This window comes from Gnatocerus cornutus, chromosome 10 (genome assembly GCF_029298725.1).
Source record: "Gnatocerus cornutus isolate USDA-ARS CGAHR chromosome 10, icGnaCorn1.1, whole genome shotgun sequence".
In the NCBI taxonomy this organism is placed as follows: Eukaryota; Metazoa; Arthropoda; class Insecta; order Coleoptera; family Tenebrionidae; genus Gnatocerus; species Gnatocerus cornutus.
Window position 1 is genome coordinate 6,649,156 of NC_142242.1, and position 19,985 is coordinate 6,669,140.

The following is a 19,985-nucleotide window of genomic DNA, read 5'->3' on the forward strand; positions in this document are numbered from 1 at the left end:
GAGTAATTATAATGTTATCAGCAGAGTGAATGAAGCTTATAACTTTTTACTACTGATACCGCTGTTTTGTGTTTAATGCATGAAGTTTTGGTGTAAAATGGCAAATTTTCCACAATCGAATCTCCGGCTAGTGTGAAGCTTTCACGTGAAGTTTGCTTTTGTATTAGAAATTTTATATTTTAAGAGTGTAAATGGGTCGCTTATATCAATATTTTCGAGTGAGTGGTCACCAACAATGCAAGCTTCTCCATTAGAGCAATTACATTAGCAGACGCGGAAATAAACTAGGCTGTTTGTTTGTTTAAATCAGGTCAGAAGAACTGTAGAAATCATAGGACGGGTAAGAAAGTGGAATTGTTGAGTGTTATCGCTACTTTGTTGCGACGATCTAAGCAAATCGAGCATGGAAGCGAACCAAGATATTGGGAAAGCATCCCAACGTAAAAAAGAACTAATTTCCGTTTGGGCCGGGGGTTAAGACTAAAATCAGTAGAGAAGTTAGGGGACAGACGATTCACATTGCTCGCAAACTGCGGTCACTGGAGATCTTTGATAGATTAAAAAACACGTTCACTTTAGTATAATGGTCTTATTTCATTAAATATGTAGTATTTACTAACTGTTCCATGATTATTTACAACCTCTGCCCTATTGCTCGTTGCTTACAATAAACAACGACAAATTGCCCTCGTAAATAACCGAAAACCCCCACACTTGTAGATTAATTATTAATCAATTCGACCGCAGCCTCCATTCCAATTTTGCTTTAACTACAGTAATAATAATTAAAAAAATAATTACAATCGAAACGATTTCCTCCGAATGCTCTCATGCTTTAAAATCACCAGTAGTATTTTCTTTAATCAAGTTTCATGTAGTCACTACCAAGTCGTAAAAGTTTTTATTGATCCCACTCAGTTTCACAGCAAAAAGAAAACACATGTCCACTTTTCCACAGCAAAACGAAAAAAAATTAATTAATATAGAAACATCATGAAACCCTCGTTTTTTTACTACCGTTAATAATTATCGTTTGATGTTTACTTTTTAAATTGATTCCTCGGTAATGGAAACCTTTATTAAAGTCCCACTCAGTGCAACCCGGAAACCTTTCGATAACTTACACAGATTTGCATCCTAACTGAAGTTAAAACATCTTTTTTGGTGTTATCCGATCTTCAATTTATCTAAAGTAAATTCGGTTTTACACAATGTAGAATTCCACAAAGTACGGCTTATTCCTAGATTTAGATACACCTAATGCATATCTAATTCTCATTCCGAAAATACAAATGCAAAATTTCAATTTGGAGGAGGAGGAGCGAAGCGACAAAACTTCAGTTTTCCACACAAAACCAATATATTTGTTATAGGAGGATACAAGCAAAAATTAAAGTTAGCGAGGTGGCGCATCCACCATTTTTCTGAAGTTTTCATAATTCTAAATACATTTTATTTTTGTTATTGAGTATTATTTATATTACACTGAAACGTTATTTGCATTTAAGCAGCGCAAAATCTTTGCAGGGGCAATTCAAAACACGAGAGAATAAGCTCTGAGAAGTATAAAAAATATATTAAATTTTAAAAAGCCGCGACCTTTGAGAAAATTATTTTGCGTTGATATCTTGCTGTAAACAGAGCATAAGACCCGAAACAAATTTTATAAACAAAAGAAATCTTGATTGCTTTGTTGTGAGAGTTAGAATAATTTAAAAATTTCTGCAAAGGAAACGTAATAAGGTTTTTATTTAATACTTTGGTACTGTTTATGAAAATTCTGATAATATATGTATAAAATTCGAAGACGCAGGGGATAAGCTTTAACTAATGTTAATGGGAAAGTTGTTTGTGGTTGTGTAGCACGAGAATTGTAATTTTCATGAAACATTACATTATTGACATTGCGACCTTAGGCGTCATATTACCGTGAAATATTCGCCAACAACGCCTTTGGCACTGTATTGTTTGGTCCAAGTTAAATAAAAGCTATTAATTCCAATTACCAAAATTGAAATACATTAAGCAAATTGCACGTGTTTGGCGCTTTCGGGTAATTTTGTCAATTATACAGACATCAAATTAACATTGTCTCAAGCTTTGACCACTTATTTGTCTATGGCATATAACTAACATGTGCGAATGAACCAAATTCATCATAGTGTTTATTCTGAGTTAATTAAATATAAATTTACCGGTTAGAATAGGCGCATGGTCCGTTCTGCAATCCATTATATAGGCACGCTTAGTTTGCTTACGCGAGACTTATTTCATCACACGCTTGGCCGATTCAAAACACTTCCCGTTAATTGATAAATTTTAATGTACCTACTAATTTTATTAAACACCCTAGATTGACCTTGTTTGTGGACCTTTCCCAAGAATGTTTATTTTTCATACAGATTTATCGTCGACCACTGACAGCTTTAAAGCCGAACACCCGCGTCAACCCTTCCAGACCAATAACGATCGAAGTGTAATGACAGATTCAACGTGGTCATAATGGACGCCTGCTAACAGTTACAAATGCAAAAGAGAATCACGCACGGATTTTTTATCCTTAAATACCTATTCTACCTTTCTATTTAAATTCACTATTACTACGAACCAATAATAATCGTACTTTGTGTAAATAAACTTTGATTTTATTTTTATTAAACAAACAAACCAATTAACGTCGGATGGAATAAAAACAGAACCGTAATATGGATTTTGATAATATGAAAACGTGTTCTTTATTGAATTTTACGATTATAACTTGATCGTGGCTACAGGGTGAACACAAAATAATTATGGTATTTCAATGAGACTGCGGGTAAACGTTATTGAGATTTGTGTAAAAAATCGTATTAATTATAAATAAAATGAAATTGGGGCGGGCAAGCATATGGTTGCCGTAATTGGCTGTTGTAATTCTTGAGAGATCCATATAGAAAATAATTCTTGTTAGCTGCCGAGGATAAAGAACATTTTTGTTTAGCCAAGACTGTCGTTTGAGATAAAAGGCGGGTGGAAGCCACCCCCTGCGGGTCTCGGAATAACTTGAGGCCGCCGCTGGCCTGGGCGTCGTTTTCAAGGTTAAACAATGTCGAACATTTTGATGAATTTGGCCGTAGATAACTAACAAGAGGTGAGGTTTTTGTCGATGTAATTGATTTAGTTGCTAAGTAGGGTGACTTCGGGGCAAATTGTGTCGGCAGGAAATTGTTTGATGGTTGATCGATGGCGCGGTGAATTTGCGAGAGTGTTGAGCTAATTGGGGAATACCGCGCGAAAATGTCTTCAGTTTTCCGGCGAGGGGCAATCCAATTAAAATTTATACCTCCGCAGTCTGAAAATTTGGCAATGTAGCGCGATGTATTATTTTTGAATTCTTAATGTAAATATTATTCAATTCATTAGCAGAAGTGAGCGAATTCTCGAAACGACTCCCTTGGCAATGCGATAACAGCAGCATTAGGGACTCATTCATTAACTGATGCCTCGAACGCGCCCGCGTCAACTTACTACAGTACTACATTACTACATATTATGCTGCAATGTGTTGCGTCACGCTGCGTTACCTCCAAACGGACAAACACACTCCAAAAAATCACAACCAGCTGCATGAACATTTTAAAGTAACGGCGTTTCCTTTTATTCTCAGCAAATGAAATAAAATTACATATTCTCTGATTTATCTTTTTATTTCTTTTTTCTCTTCTCTTTACCTTGCTTTCTTCTCTATTATGTTTCATTATTAAGTCATTCCAGCGCCTCTAAACTTTTGCTTAAAAAATTTTTAATTGTAAAAATGGTGGATGCGCCAGACAATCAAATCTCCGAAAAAAGTTGTGACTAAAACTATGCGGTCGACATCTCGCTTATTCCTGGGGGCAAACTTGCGTTATTTAGACTTATTTACGCAGAATTTCACGAAGATTCCAAGGCCGGGCTCAAAATCCACGTACAACAAATAACCGAGTTAGTGCCGTTTAAAATTTCGGATAGTTGATTATAATTTTTAAAATTTTTAATACTCGATATCTTTGCGCCATCGTTTTTCTGCTTTTCTCTTTTTGAATTCGCCCACAAATACCCAAAATTCGATGATCGGTTTTTTCGCGAAAAACATTTTCGACTCAACCAATAAAAATTTTTCAATTTTCAATGACCTGGCCGCTTGTAAACTATGTGACGTAGATACTAATCTAAGATTTGGTCAGTTGATAGATTTCGATATGTTCTTTCGACTGATGTAAACTCAAAGGAATTAAGCGACGTTTTCCTCTCAAAAAAAATTATTAAAAAAGACCCTAAAAAGCCCCTAAAAACAAATTTTGATTAATGTCTTGTTTATTTGTGAAGCAAACTCAAGTTATTTGTGGTCATTCAACGCAGAACTTAACGCGAAATCCACAACTGGGCGAATTTTTAACGTACAAATAATTTTTGGGTAGTCGCTAGACAGCGAAATTAGAATATTAGAGTGCTCAATATCTCGGAAACTACGACAGATAAAATGAAACGGCTTTTGCCATAGTTTTCGATTTTTTACTTAAGAATTCGTTCTTAGATTTTCCGAAAGTCAAAAATTTGATATCTATACAACCAAATGAAATAAAATTACAGATTTCACCTTATTACTCCTTATTTCTTCGTTTCTCTTTGTTTTGCTTTGTATTTCTATTGTAGTTTTATTGTCAAAAATTGTTATTGCTAAAAATGGTGGATGCGCCCGAAGTAAAAATCCTAGCAAAAAATTTAAGATGGATGAATACTTATCGCCAATGTGGCACGAGAATTGATACAACTGATCGAGATAAAACCTCAATTTTATGCCAGTAACTATTTTCTAGACAAAAGCAGAATAAAATCAGTTTTATTAATTTTATTACGTATCTTCAAGCGCTTAAATCCATGAATAGTCTTGTACAGTACGATTGCGATACACAGCAAATAAAATAAAACTACAGATTTTATGATTTATGACTTTATTTCTTCTTCTCTCTTCTCTTTTATGTTTTATAATCGAGCCATTTCTCGTGAAAAAAATTCGCTAAAATTATTTTTATTGGTTAAAATGGTGGATGCGCCGGGCAAACGCTTTATTTTAAACTGTGTTTTTACAAAGTTTTTGGCGTAAAAAATCTGAGAAAGAAATTTTAGAACTCTGAAAGCACTAATTCTGTATTTTCAAACAACTGTGGCACGTGAATTGGTACTAACTCGTCGAGATGGAACCTCGATGTTCCGCCAGTGGCTATTTTCTAGACAAAACCAGGATAACATCAGTTCCATTAGTTTTATTACGTAGTTCTCAAAGCGATCAAATTCATGAATAGTTTTACGCAGTACATTGTGATTTTCGAATTAGACCTGTAAAAGAATATCGAGCGTTTTTCTAGAAAGTTTGTAGGGGAGAAGATTCAATGGGTCAAAAGTTCGTGCGAGTCTTCATTAGCATTAAGTATGTATTTAGTGGGTAGATAATACTCAACATCAGTTTCTAAGTTGGATCAACTTTATTTAGTTGGGGTTAACTTTGCGTAGTGTAGTTACGTTACGTTGCGTTTTAGCATGCCGTCGGCCAGCGCTAGTTCACATAGTTGTGAACTAATTTAAAGACTAGGGGCAGGTGAGGTTCGGTAGCGCTGTTCCGACCTGAGGCTATGAATATTTTACCCGAATTAATTTCTATTTTAAATCGCTCAAGTTCCACAGCTTCCACGCAAGCTTTGTCTTTTATGGCCCGAATTAAAATTGCAGTGTGTGAGTGGCTGTAAACCAACTACACTTGCAAATTTGAATTTCATTCTTCTAGTGTCGTTTTACCTACTGAAAAGACAATTTATATGTATTACATTTTCGCACCTTTATAACGACATTTGAGAATTATGTTTTAATCCTTAAACTCTATCGCTCAAAATGAAAAGGGGTGCGCAACCGAGGTTCAATTAACTTTTTTACGACGACACACTTCGACCCCTACACCGAAAACTTGTTACTTTTGCACAACATGCCGAGCCAATTATGATGGGAAACATACGCCCTATCATTTGCACAATATAAATAAAATCCTTTCACTTATTATTATTCCAACCTGGTCCGGGGCGCATATGTGGGAAATATTCTTATAACATCTCAATAAGTTTGTGCAATATTTACTAGTCGAAGCACACGCTTTTTAGATTATTTATTCAAAACCATAAAAACCGTGTAATATGCTTTAAAATCCGTGATTTAAATAGTAACTTAACGTCAGTGCCAATTCATTTTCTCACACAACTTCCAAAACTCATTTTCAACGACTAAATATAATGACTCAAACTAAAATCGTTAACTCCCGACTTTTCTACCATTGTTCCCAACGCTTCCATTAATATTTAACTTCTTCACGTACCATCGGTACAACAAATAGACGTCGTCCGTCGTCACGCGCCACTGCAGGGATAATCAACGCTTTATAGCTTTTACACAAAAACAACAAATATTAATCAACTCAAATTCTGGACGGATATGATTAACACTAAACTACAACGCCGAATACACCCAACATAATTTTGATTGTCATCAGGATTAAATTAAATTCAGTTTTATTTTCCTTTACGTGATGATAGCTTAACTAGCAAAATCCACCCGTCACTCCAAAATACTGTTTTGTGGTTTTCATGGTCTGAATCAAATTTCATCAATATCACCAGAAATAATTTGATTTTAATAAACACAGAAAACTGAAAGTTTTTTTCAGAATTTTATATGTCGAACTGAGACTATAAGATGTGGCAATGTTAATTTTAGTGTGCATATTTAATCGCATTACCGCAATGCAAGAGATACTATTAATTTTCCCCGATATCTCTACCATTATAATTTGATTAATTACCCACTCTAAATTGCGCGGTGTTTATTAAAATGAATACACATATAAATACAGGAAATGTATATATTAAATTAGCAAATAATTTAATGAGATTATGTCGACAAGTTTATAGCTGTTAATTGTAATTGGGACGAATGAATTAACAAGTTCTACAGGTTAAGCACTATTTGTAGTCGCCACTAAAGAGTCGACCATAAATTCAAATTGATTTTCTAATTTGCATGTATATGTAATAGAGATTGTGTACATATTTTTCAGATTGCGGTTGCATTTTAACCCATTTCCATGCAACGCACCTTTTTTTATCTGACAAGACAGGTCGAGTTGCACGCTACTGAACGTGTTCATATTCTAACTTCATGATAACGACTGTCAATAATAATTATGTATTCCCGAAACTTGTTATTTGATAATCTCACCCTTTGAATAATTTATTGCAGTGGCGTGAAATAAACCCTTTGGACAGATCAGAAATTTAAAAGTACGTTTCGGAGATTTTATTTTTTAAACCAATGGACGCCGCCGTCCCATTTTGAATCTGTCACATCTTTCTGATTTATCTGATCAAAATTTCCATACATCACTTCGAAACAATAGTAAATCAAGCACGTAACGTTATAAAATCAAGAACAAGATTATTTGACGTGCACAAAATAAAATTGTTTTAGGAGGCAACCCTGTGATTTTTGTTCCGTAAAAGCTGTATCATATTTTAAAGGTTTTTTTGTTTGTTTTAGTTGAAATAATACTCTGTAGAGATAGCAGCTCACCATTATACATAATGCACATCAAAAATGAAAACAAATATAAAAGCGAAAATTAAATAAATAAAAAGCATAAAGCTTGATTTCATATTACATGAACAAATACCTTAAATTTTCAAGATAAAAATGTTTTATGAAAATGCAAAATCAGAAGATTTGCGACTCGAAATGTTTTGTTTTACTTCCGGTAAATATACGTCTTGTTTCAGTTTATAGAAAAGTTAGAATTTTTATTTAGAACACTTTCGACTAATTGTTGCACTCTCTATCTACAGCGTGACCCCAAATAAAGTACTTAAAAAAAAATTTTCGAAAATGGAAAAAACTTTAAACTCATTGGGAACCCTTTCAGCTTTGTGTTTGATTCAATTTCTCCCTGTATAAAGCTCAGTGCTTGATTTTTATTATCTATAAAAGTTTTAGTTGATTTTAATCCATCGCGAATTTATTTAATCAAGGATTAAAAGGGGATAATGAATTTACGTCGTATTAAAAAGCAAATTTGGAGCTTTGACCGGTCTTTGTCCCCCTTGGTCTTGTAATTTTTCTTTGGCATTGTCTCTAAATTTTAATTCACCGCGACTTTTGAGTCTTTGTACGCAATAATGCCGTGGGGGCCTTTATAAGGCACCGGACCCCAAAACGTGTATGGTGTGTTGACATAATCACATTAAAATAGCGCCATTGTTTGATAAAATCGATAATTTCGCAGCGTTAGAAAACTCCTTTTGTACACGAGCGTGCATGTATCCCGCGAGAATATTTCACATATTAATTGACTTGTACATTTTCGATGACCATTAATTATTTGTTTAGCACGGGCTTTTTGGCGCTGTCCATTACAAAACGGTAATATACGCAGATACATATATCGATAAGGGTTAGCTCTGTGCCAACTTGATTCCCGAGTGGCTTGTTAAAATCGAACCACAGATCAGTATTTGTTGGATTGTCGGACGGAAATTTAGTATGCGGTAGAGACGTACGCATGCGTATCTGAGAAGACGACGTTTTGTCTTCGTAGAAGGGTTCTTCAGGGTGAAAATATAGATTTAAATGACTTAAATGGGGTGCAAGTTAAACCGTAATAGTCGAGTTACGATTTCAACCGGCATTCTATCGAGTTTGACCGGTTGCAGATCGTATCTAGAGGTAATAAAGCGTTCGTCAGGCGACGTCGCGTGACAAACCATGACAATATAAAATACAGTCATATACCCTTTATTCTTTTCTGGTGTATTTCTTTACCATTTTTTCGCTTCCATTAATTAAACAAATGAAATATGTATATGCATACATGCATAATGAATTTTGGCGGGACGCTTTTGATATGCATACTTTTGTATTGCGACAATTGGAATAACTTGTGTTGCTTTTTGGATTCATCACTTTTACACAGAAATGAGCATTTCGAATACGGCCTGCTTCACGAATTTGCATAATATCTACGTTAATTTAAAAGACTTCTTTAACAAATTTATTAACTGAACTGAAGCGGAATAATATCTCTTGAAACACTTCCGTTTGCTTTAGCGTGATGATGTTACTGTTGCAGACTATTTATTTATAAAACAAAGCTGTGACGTATCTTGTTTAAATTTAATTTATATTTAAATTGTTTCCATTAAAATTTTTGTGCCAGGGGCAAATTCAGCAGAAATTAATTGGCATATTGCGCATAGTTGCGCTATCAGATGACTGCTACAACACAACCGACAAATAGAATTCAATTAATTGTTAGGTGGTAATTAACCCTAAATTTAATGGCAATGCGGCTCAAATTTCTGTCCTCTGTGATCGACACTCCGAAGATAAGAATCCACTGAATTCGGACGCTGGTGGCACAAAAAGCAATGCAGCCGTAAATCAAAGATTTCCCAACAAAACGCACGTCTCCAAACCTAATTAAATTACAAAAACGTCACTCATTTGAACTAATCTCTCTAAAACTCCCATTTTCCCCCTAAATTGTATTTATTTATTGTTCTCATTGTTTATCAGGTAGGTAAACTTCGACTATCCATGTCGAAGTATTAACTTTTATTATCACCCCAAGTACCTCGTTGCTAGTTTAAGTGCTCAGCTATATATTTTCCGGCACTATAAGTAATTAAGACTACTCTCTGATCTAGTCCTAGTATTTATCCGCTCTGCATAAAATATCCACGTGAAGGATCGCGTTTTGAAATGCATCGCATCTAGTTGTAATTTGATGGTCCTGGGGTTGCATCGGACCCCGGAATGCATGAGGAAGTGGTCGTCCGGTTAACACCGGTGCGCCACCTCCAGCGCTGCTACCACACCACCGGGGCACGCTTTTGCGGTGAGCTGGCTGTAAAGTGCACTTGATTAATGTGCGGTGGTTGTTTACAGGACATGAAAGGTGGGTGGGCAGCCTCGCCGGGGAGCACCGCGCCCGTGAATCCTCCGACCCTGCTCACTCTGCAGCCTTTGCTAACTCAACCCAGCACGCCGGTTCAGACCGTGCCGCCGACCACCACGACGACCGCCGCCTCCACGCAGCCGAAACAAGACACATCCAGTGAGTACCTAGACAATATTTGCCCGAGAATTTGACTGGGGACTCGCGCCGCAAACACGGGCGCTAATAGGGTCAAAAGTCGACTCCAACTTTCCCAATAATTTAGGGAAATATCCTACAAGTCTTGCCATAATCAAAAGACTTTTTATGCTCTTTAATGTCACTATCTATATAAATAATAAATGTGTGACCTTAAAAATTCTAGTTACTCCGACTTTACGCAGCAGTAAATGTAATTTTATCGTCTTAACACATCTTCTTAAGTATTTCTAAATCGGTGTTTAATTCTCATTACACTTAAGAGAGTCTACTTGGCGGAACTTCTGTTTTAGAGGTGTCGTCGTAAAGTTTTTCATCAAAAATAATGTTTAATCTAATTAATTTAGATTTGGATGTGGCGCCCAAGTCGTTTATTGCGGAAGTGTATAACCAATAAGCGTTCTTGAAGAATGTGATGTGATAAACTTAGGCGACGTGGTTTTGTTTTTAGAGTATTAAAGGAACGTGATTCCGTTGATGAAATATTTCTTAGAGACGATGGAGTGTGCCGGAACGTGTGTATTCTTATCTTGTAGAGAAAAGTATTTGCGGAATAGGTTGGGGGATGTCGGCGAGTAATAATGAACAGGACAGTCGAATTCTGGTGGGAGAAATTTTGCGGTTGTGGGTACTGTTTGAGCTCGAAAATGTAAATGTGTTCGGCTCGTTTGAATTGTACATATTTAAAACACACGGGAAATGTGAACCGGTATAAACCGATGGCGGAAGTTGTCCTCGATATTTAGTAGCCGTGGTATTGTCATTAAATGCATGATTAAATTCTCAATCACAACAGAGCAGCGGAAATTTAGGGATTACTTTATGAATTAAACAGGTAGCAGTTAGGGTAAACAACGTCGGATTTTTTGGGGATGTGCTGCGAGTCTGGACTTGGGTCTGGGATGTAGGAGCAACAAACGCGGAAAATAAACAAGGGATAAATACTTGTAACAAAAACACTTTGAAACAAAGAACATCAGAGATTTGCTCGGTCGATGCCTGCTTTGTATTCTGTGCGATGAAGTGACATACGGGGCCAATTGTGTGTTCGATTACCGGCCAACGAGGGATGAACGGAGCGACAGACGAGCTGCCGCCTAAAATGGGAACCCCAATAGCGCGGAAATGAATGGTTGGCGTGCCCCAAACTACGCAACTAGCCCTTCGTTAATGCCGAATTGCCGGCAAACCAGAGTTGGGCGCTTCTTCTCCGGAAATCTCCCGCGGTCATCATTAATAGAATACCTGTTTCCGCCGTCTTTTCTCTTCTGATATGTCCCTTTCTTATTTATTAACTCCGGTCGAATCCAAACCCTTACTCTACCTCATTCTCACCCTGTTACGTTTCTTTCAACCCCACGTATACTAAATCCCCTATAATTACTTTCAATAAAAAGTTTCTTCTCCGTGAAATGTTTCAAACATTGCTTTTTGACTTAATGATTCAATTGTTTTGTCACGCTTCTACTGAACGCGTTCTAAGTAGATCCGGACTTGTTCAACGCCACTAGGGACTTGGAAGGAGGCATGCAAAATCTCGACGCCGCAAGACTGGAATTGGAAACTTGTCACCGCTCCTTTACTCGTACGTTCGTACAGCCATCATTATCATCGCCACAAAATCATCCCCAATCAATTACTTTTTAAACATTTCATTCAAAAACACTTATTGATTTGAGATAATTCAAATGTTGGAAAAAGTCGCATGATTAAAAACTTCTCGAAACGTCATAAATTAAGAACAAGCAAGTCAAAGCCAGTTTATGTAAACGAAAAAATAGGGAAGCCTCGGTAATAAATCAGTGGGAAGTTTATGATGTCATCGCGGCTTTTTAATACTTTCGTGAACGCATACATAAAACAACAACACCATCAAAAATAAACGCTTGAGTAAAAAATGTTCTCCGCTCTATTGATAATAAAGAGTAAAGAAAATTGCAGGAGAAATCAAAACAGATAAACCCACTCTTACGAAAACATTTTTCTATAATGCACCATTTCCGTTTCCTTTTCGTCAAGTTCTCGTCTCAGCTTGATTTATTAATAATTTTATCTGTTTATCGTAAAGTTTCGAAGAGTTGTACCAAAACAAAACCTCTTGAAGGGTCTGCGCGATTTGATTCTAATCACAGCTTTTAAATAATTCCCCAAACAGACTAGAGTAACCCTGACTATTGTGCTTCTTGTTACCTTATAATTCTCCTGAAATCACCCCGTCTTTGTTCCAAATCACGATAAACATTACTTTGCTGCGAAAGGGAACAACGATGTCTTTGAGAAGCAAAACTCGCTTCTGGCGCGGTTAGTTGCGGATAAGTGGGTTCTAGCCGAAATTTTAGCATATTAATAACAAACAGCACAGAGAAGCTAATAAAACAATGTTATTGCTTATATACTTAGTTAGGGCGACTTGTTATCGCTTACTAATAATTATCGATTTCCAGCTAAAAGCCACAAGAGCGGAGATTACATCAAAAGTGAAAGCTGCCCATTAGATATCTCTCTCTAGCAAATTAGCGACATAACTTTGTATCTAATATCCAAAGAGATTTCCATCTTCCACAATGCGTTTATCTAGATCAATAATTGCTATTTTCGACAAGGTAAAAAGATGTGACAACTTCAAATTCAGTTTTATTCCCAAAAAAATAAGGTCTAAAGATAGAAATCGTTATTTGAGAAAGATATGGAAACTCAAAGTATATCTGAGTGATCGTCTATGAAGGCTTGGTAAATCGCGGTTCGAGAAATCCATTCTGTGCTTTTATACTTAATTTGGGGTTCTGATAAAAAGACGCGAAATTAAACGCATCAAAGGTACAAAAAGTGAATAGTCGAACTCGTCTTCCAGTTGCGGAAATTAATTGTTGCATATAAAAAATTGGAAAAGCACCAATGTGAACATTAAAACTGATGAAATAAACTTTTAAAAAGTACTTAAAGATTAAATATTAGACGTTTTCCTGAAAAAGCTTGTAAAAATCAAATTTGAACACTCAATTCAAGTACTTTTAAACGAGAGCAAATAAAAGGAAGAAATGTACATAAAGCAGCAAAATTTCTGAAATTTAATGATTTATTTTAAATTAATTGTGAAGAATTTTGTGATGGTTTTAAAAGCTTATGCGTCATATATTCATGTTAGCAATTTTTTGTCTTCGTGTAAATGTTTTTAGAAATTTTACGATTTATTGTGGAAATATAGACATGAACGTGAGCGTTCCGGACAATGAAAAAATTAGCTAGTCACATCTGGGATGGTTCTTAAATAAAAAATGTTCTTCCGGTTCTCCGTTAAAGTATGGTTGAATTACGATGAAGTAATATCAAGTTTGTTACGTATTTCTATATAAAGAACACTTGAGTTCCTGCTGAGAGTTTAAAAAATTCTCGTTACTTTTTAATCATAAAACATTCCTTAGGGTATCAACGATTGATGCCCTTACCTTACATAATAAATTTATGTGAAATAATAAAAAAGTTTGTGTAAAAGTTGTGGATTCTCAACTTTCAAAAATCCGCTCCGCGCTTCCCGTTTCAATAAGTCGAGCCTATACGTTCATATTTGGTAAGAAAATTGCGAATTTAAACTTACTTATCGTAAAGCTGGGACCTGGAACGTAACGTGTTTTCTGATTATTATGCGCCGCGATATTGATAGTTTTTGCTAGAGTGGGTGTTGTAATTTACGAAGAAGGTTGCTAAATATGATCTTCTTGAAGGTTGGGTGTAAGTAAGTTGGGAGATGTATCAGCTCTACAATATGAAAAACAGCATAACAAGTAAGTCGGAGGTGGCTTCTAGTCTACAAGCTTTTGCGTGTTCTTGCTTTAATGGAAGCTGTGTTATAATTACGAGAGGATAAGCACAATGTAATAGGGGATGCTTTGCGAAAAATTGAAATTCCCTTCTAAGTTATGGGTAAGTAGTTTTTACTGATCCGGCTCGAAGGACCATTTTTTGCGTAGTCTTAAATGCAGTTACTGACTTCATTACGCGGGTGTTGAACGTGCTCCCCTCACAATTCCTGGGTGGAATTCGGCGCGCTGCTCACATCGCGAAGCAGGCTCCAATTAAATAGCATAATTGTTTATCAAAATTAATTTAGGCAGCCATTGAGCCGAAAAGGGATGTAAGCAGGTGGTAGTCTGAGCAGTGTTGCATGTGTTTGCGGAATGTTACCTCTTTTTACAGTAATTGAAATGGTTTGTTTGCATAATAAAATTAGTCCAAAGTGAATTTAAATGCGGGTCCTTATTAGGAATGTTGTTAACAAACAGCATATAAAATGTACAAAGTAAAGCGAATTACAAAGAAAATTAGGAAAAGGGATAACAACGTAAAATAGAAGTCCCCATCAAAATTGGATCGGACAGAAAGCAACAGCAAGATATAGAAGGCAAAAATAAAGTAAGGATTTGAGCTGTGCTAAGCAACTAAATAGCCCGAGTGATTTGTAAATGCCCAGGAGACATCACCCTGCTAATCACCGGACCTCTACAAACTTCATCCCTAACCTACAAAGGCATCCCTGCATTGTTTCCACTTATTTAAAAATTAAAAAATAACTTTACCTGGTTTGCTTTTACTCATTTCTAATTAATTAACATACTCTTCAATAAATAATTAATAAACATCCAGAGAACTCAACAAATAATTCAAACGGGAAAAATACCTCAGCTACTTTGAATCTATCTCATTTTCGAGCACATCATGATTAGAGAACTTCTCCAGCTTTATTTATTTTTAAACCTTTTCAAACAAAGACTCTTCTTCCTCCTCCAATAAAAGATTCATTGATGTATTCTCTTGGACCGTTAATTATTTATGAAGGTTCTGCTATTGGATTTTTTAATATTAATAATGAATAACACAATAAGCTATCTTTAAAAAAAATTTCCGCACAAACTAAGAGAAAATTCATTTTACAAGCAACGTATGTTTACAAAATAAAAATTCCTAATTGAAATTTCAAATATTCAGGAGCCATAAATTAGTTTAGTCGACCTTGCGAGAAAATAAAAATAGACGAGGATAGGAATAATTAATGTAGCGTTTTCACATGTTTTATATTAGAAAAATTCACATTTTTACCAGTCGGAATAAAAGCAATTAATAACCCGACAGCGAATCGTGTTTTTGTCGACTTAGCGTCTTATAGTCAAACATCGTTTGCTGCTTCACTGAAACAAATCAATAGATTTGACACAAATGCGTTAAGTTTTCTCACACAAGGGGCGTTTGATCGAGTTTGTCACCGTATCTTCACTTACTTCGAATCCCACTTTCCGCATCTTTTTGCCATCTCAATTAGTGTCTCCTTTTATCGTCGGGAGGAAATTTCTTCGAGCCAAATTTACTCAAATTATTATTGCTCTGCGATTATCATCAGAGGTTAAAACGACGAACGAATAAATAGTCTTTTACTCGTTCCGTTCACATTGAAAATTTTAGTTTTTAGTACTTTAATTAATAATTAGTTCTGTTTTCTCTTTGCTGTCACCGCTATTTTACCTCTATATTTTAACATGGTTGATTGTGTTGAAAAACTGGATTTGTTTTAGTGCTTAAAAGGCTTTTATTCGGTTTTTAAAAAGGTTACTTCTATTTCGCTTTGAAACGGAACTTGTTTTCATTGCAATATTGTTTGACCGTGGAAACTACACAGAAAAATAAGACCTTGAATTGGAGGTGAGAGTGTAACAAATTTAGAGCTCCTCCAAAAAATAGTTTTATTCGCAAAGTGCATTGCGCGATGGGAGAAGCGGATTCGATGACTGCAATGCGACAAGATAACAAATTCTCAAAATGGTTCTTGACGGCGGCGACAACAAAGAAAATTGTTTCAATGAGTTCAATGCTGGAAAGGCGTCGTGAGTGATCCGGCTCCATAGACCATGTAGACATTTGATCTCAAAGTCGAATTATTTGGTCATTTTTCTTCAAGCTTTGTCACATGAGTTTTCACAAAAAAGTTGAATTTTTCAGGCGTAGCGTCCACAAAATTCCAGGTTAGAGACTCATATACGATTACAAAGCTCCTACTGGATCTCTCGAAGTTTAATGTATCACTACTTTTACAAAAAAGTCGCTTGTATTTTCAGGAACCGTTTTTGCGGTATGACGCTGATCTTTTATGAATTTTCAAAGCAAAGTAGAAATTGTTTTAATAATAATACCCAAAATAAAAAAACAACATGTATGCGCACGTTATTACTCCGCTTGTTACCTTGAGGCAGATTCGGCTTTTGTGTTATGAAAACTGCACATTAGTTTTTCTGTTTCTTCAACTGATGTTCGTTTCAAACAAAAAGTGAAGTTTTTTGTCGATACAGTAAAATTCGCAATTCTGAAGAGCAGAGAACGAGAGCGGTCGATTGTCATTATTACTGCAAGAAACATTAATTGCTATGGGATAATAACAGGAAACAATTCGAATTGATCTCACCAAATATAAATTAAGCTCTGGGGGGTATAATCTACATGTATCGACATTAAAAAATTGGTTACAACCCACATAAAGTTGTGGATTGTGTAACTGCAGTTCAAAAGTGGCGGATGCGCCACGTTTTTTATTATTTACCGATATAAATAATTTATAGTTGGGACATTATGGATGAGTGCGTTGTTTTTCGAATAATAACGGAGCAGTTATTAATGCAAATTGAACATTATTTATCAATACAAATGCACGTCGTATGTTGTGTGTATCAGTAGCGATTTATTATTATTTGTCTATCGCTCAACGTTGGAATTACAGATGAATAGTATTTATCAATAGTCTTTTATATGTGGAAAATTTGTTTTCTAATTATAAAATTTTGATATGATGTGATTACAAATGAACAGCAGTTATCGACAATATGTTGTTTGCATTGCGAATTCCGCACATTCTTCGCAGGGCGTTAAGAAAGCTCATTTCGCGTCGGCATGGAGTGTGACTTGACAGGACCGAAAGCAACTAGGTTGACAAGTCGGTGACGTCCGCAAATCCGACTTAGCTGGCAAACGCGAAAACTCAAAATCCTACACGCTTTACTGCCACCAGTAGACGTTTACACAAGAATTTCGCTCCGCACCAGTCACTTTTATTAGCGTCGTTTTACTTTAAACTTCCCCTAGAAGTGCACTCTTATCAGGTGCTCTATATTCCTCGAAATGCAAAACCAACACAATTAAACGCAAAAATGTATCACAATAGACAATAAAAGTATTTTACAGAAACAGGACTGGATTCACGTGTTGTTTCAATCATCAATGCTAATTAAAGATGCGGTTGTTAGTGCATTCATCAGCTTCGATAATCAAAAATGTTATTATGAATTGATATGATCATAGAAAGCAGCAAAAAGCTTTCAGGTAAAAAGCTCCGGCTTATTTTTTCAAACTCGTGAATTTACAAATCATCGCCACGTGCCCATTTAATTTAGAAGCAGACTAAAAAGACAACTGAATATAGTCAAAAAACTAATTTTAACTTAAATAAATGCTTTTTATAGACTTTGGTTTACGCAGATAATTTCAGAAATCAGCATCAATACGAGGTTAAAAATCAATTTTTTAATTTACAATCAAAATAAATTGTTATTTGTGTACAAAAACCAAAATAAAATGAGCATTTTCATCCGCATAAAAAATATTATATTCTTGTTTATTTAGTCAGTTTTAAATTCAATGAGTCCCTGAATAAACATGTTCAAGTTTACATTTGCTTAAATAAACAGACATGTATGTATGTACGAGTATATAAACATTTGTATTCTAACGTTTATGTGCAATTTGTATAAAAAAAGTTGCAGATTTTAAATCAGCTAAATAAAATAATATCGCAATAAAAAGCCAAGCCGGTTAAACTGAAATTCGTTTGAATCTAATCCTTTTTAAACGTGCCAACATATTGAGTCAGCCCTGCGTAATTAAATGAACTTGTACCGAGTGTTTGTACGGAACACCCCTTTCACGAGATGAAATTTGCACTAAAACATCCACTATGGTACACTTTATCTTCTGATTAAACTTAATTACTTTACGGGCAAATTAATAATTCTTTGAATTTATATTCGGATTTTACGAAATAAACAGCATTTGGGTGTGATACTACTAAGGAATTCTCTTTATGTGCTCCGCCCTGTTCATTTCGACTTCAGCAACGTGTATTTAAATTTATTTATGAACATTCTTGAATTATAAATTGCCAAGAAATTTACTTCGTGAAATTAAAGAATTATTTTGTTTGAAGTCAAAAATTGCAAAATTTTACATTCTCGACAAACACACAAAATGTTTTTAAATACCATGAATAATTTATTTTTAGCGCAAATTTATACTCAATTATCCATTTTAATGGAATGTTGCTTCTAACGCTACTACATTGATGAAAAAATAAGACCATTTGTAGTTATTATGTCATATAATTTTATATTATCAAAAATGAAATTGTAGAGAAATATCTGTTGGTGACGTTTCTAAATTGATTTATGCATGTTTACCCCACAATATTGATTTTCCACATTGGAAAATCAAAAAGAAACTCTACGAAACACAAATAAAATTTTAATATAAACTCCCCTCACATATTTAAAACGTTTCTGAATATGTTATATAGGTTTGTTTGTTGTTTGATGCCATGCCAATTTCGCTACACAACCAAAGACAATATAAGCTTTAGGCACTTTAATTCAATCTCAACCAGCGCTAAAAACTACCTCATTCTGTTATTCTGCCACGCATCTTTCTTTTATTTCAAATAATGTAATTTTAATATGTTTCCAACAAAAAATCCCTTTCATTGCATAGGACACACAAAAAACACGTTGCGACCAAAATAGATTTATTTATTTACCTCTAGTTAATTAAATTTGTGTACTTTAATAATAAATTAATTTATTTTAAAACTCAATAATTGTGAGTCGCATTAATTTAAACAAACAGATAAAATGAGTATTTGGCCGAACAAATAAACTTTTTAGTTTCATGGAACAAATGGGAACTGTATTTACCATTCTCACGGATTGTGTGTAGTTCATTAGAAATTTGGCAAAAAACGTTAATTAAAACAGCATTTGCATTTATTACAAACAATCATCTTGTAAAATCAACTATAACATTCAAGATACTTGTGTAGAAAGTTGGTGATGCCGGCAAACTAATTTGTGAATGTTTTTAAATTAGTTAGGCGCAAAGAATTAGCCCAACAAGGCTTAAGGCTGCTCAATGTTTGCATGAACGGGTTCGGGAAATTCCGAATAATTTTGTTGTTCCAGTGGTTCTGATTTAAATAAAGATGATATCCCAAAATTGTGTATATTTATATAAATTTGTATATTTTTGCATAAGGTTTAAATAAAAGGTCGATCTTGTCTAAACTTTAATTATATTTCTGAAGTTGTTAGATAACTCGTCTACTTGTCGGAACTTTTGTTTAATTAAAAAAATAATCAAGCTTAGTAAAGTAAATACATCCAGACAAGTTTAGCGGAAGAACGGGAAAAATAAAAGTTTGAAATGGTTGTGGTAGGTTATTAAGTTTCCAGAAATTAGTTTTAATAATAGCGTCGAGAATTGCAAAAAAAATCAAAAAACAAGACATGTTTAGTCTGTTTTAGACTGGAAATAACTCGTGTATAGATATTATAAGTTTTGCAGATAAATACGTTCATCTAAAACAAAATTCGCATTTTCTTTAACTAAAGAAAAATTTAGAATATTTGCCGTGACTGTTATCTAATTTCAGTAATGCATGTTGCTACCGGAGAACAACTTTACCCTTCTTTGATAG

At 34.8% G+C, this 19,985-nt stretch overlaps 1 protein-coding gene across 3 annotated transcripts in view; it reads left to right on the top strand.

Moving 5' to 3' along the window:
* LOC148167512 (cytotoxic granule associated RNA binding protein TIA1-like) overlaps positions 1-19,985 on the top strand; it is a 146,076-nt gene that overhangs the window by 55,203 nt on the left and 70,888 nt on the right. For all 3 annotated transcript variants that reach the window (XM_088047547.1, XM_088047548.1, XM_088047549.1), the window contains exon 2: positions 10,000-10,168. In XM_088047547.1, the coding sequence (XP_087903673.1) occupies positions 10,000-10,168 (169 nt within the window). The remainder of the gene's footprint in view (positions 1-9,999; positions 10,169-19,985) is intronic.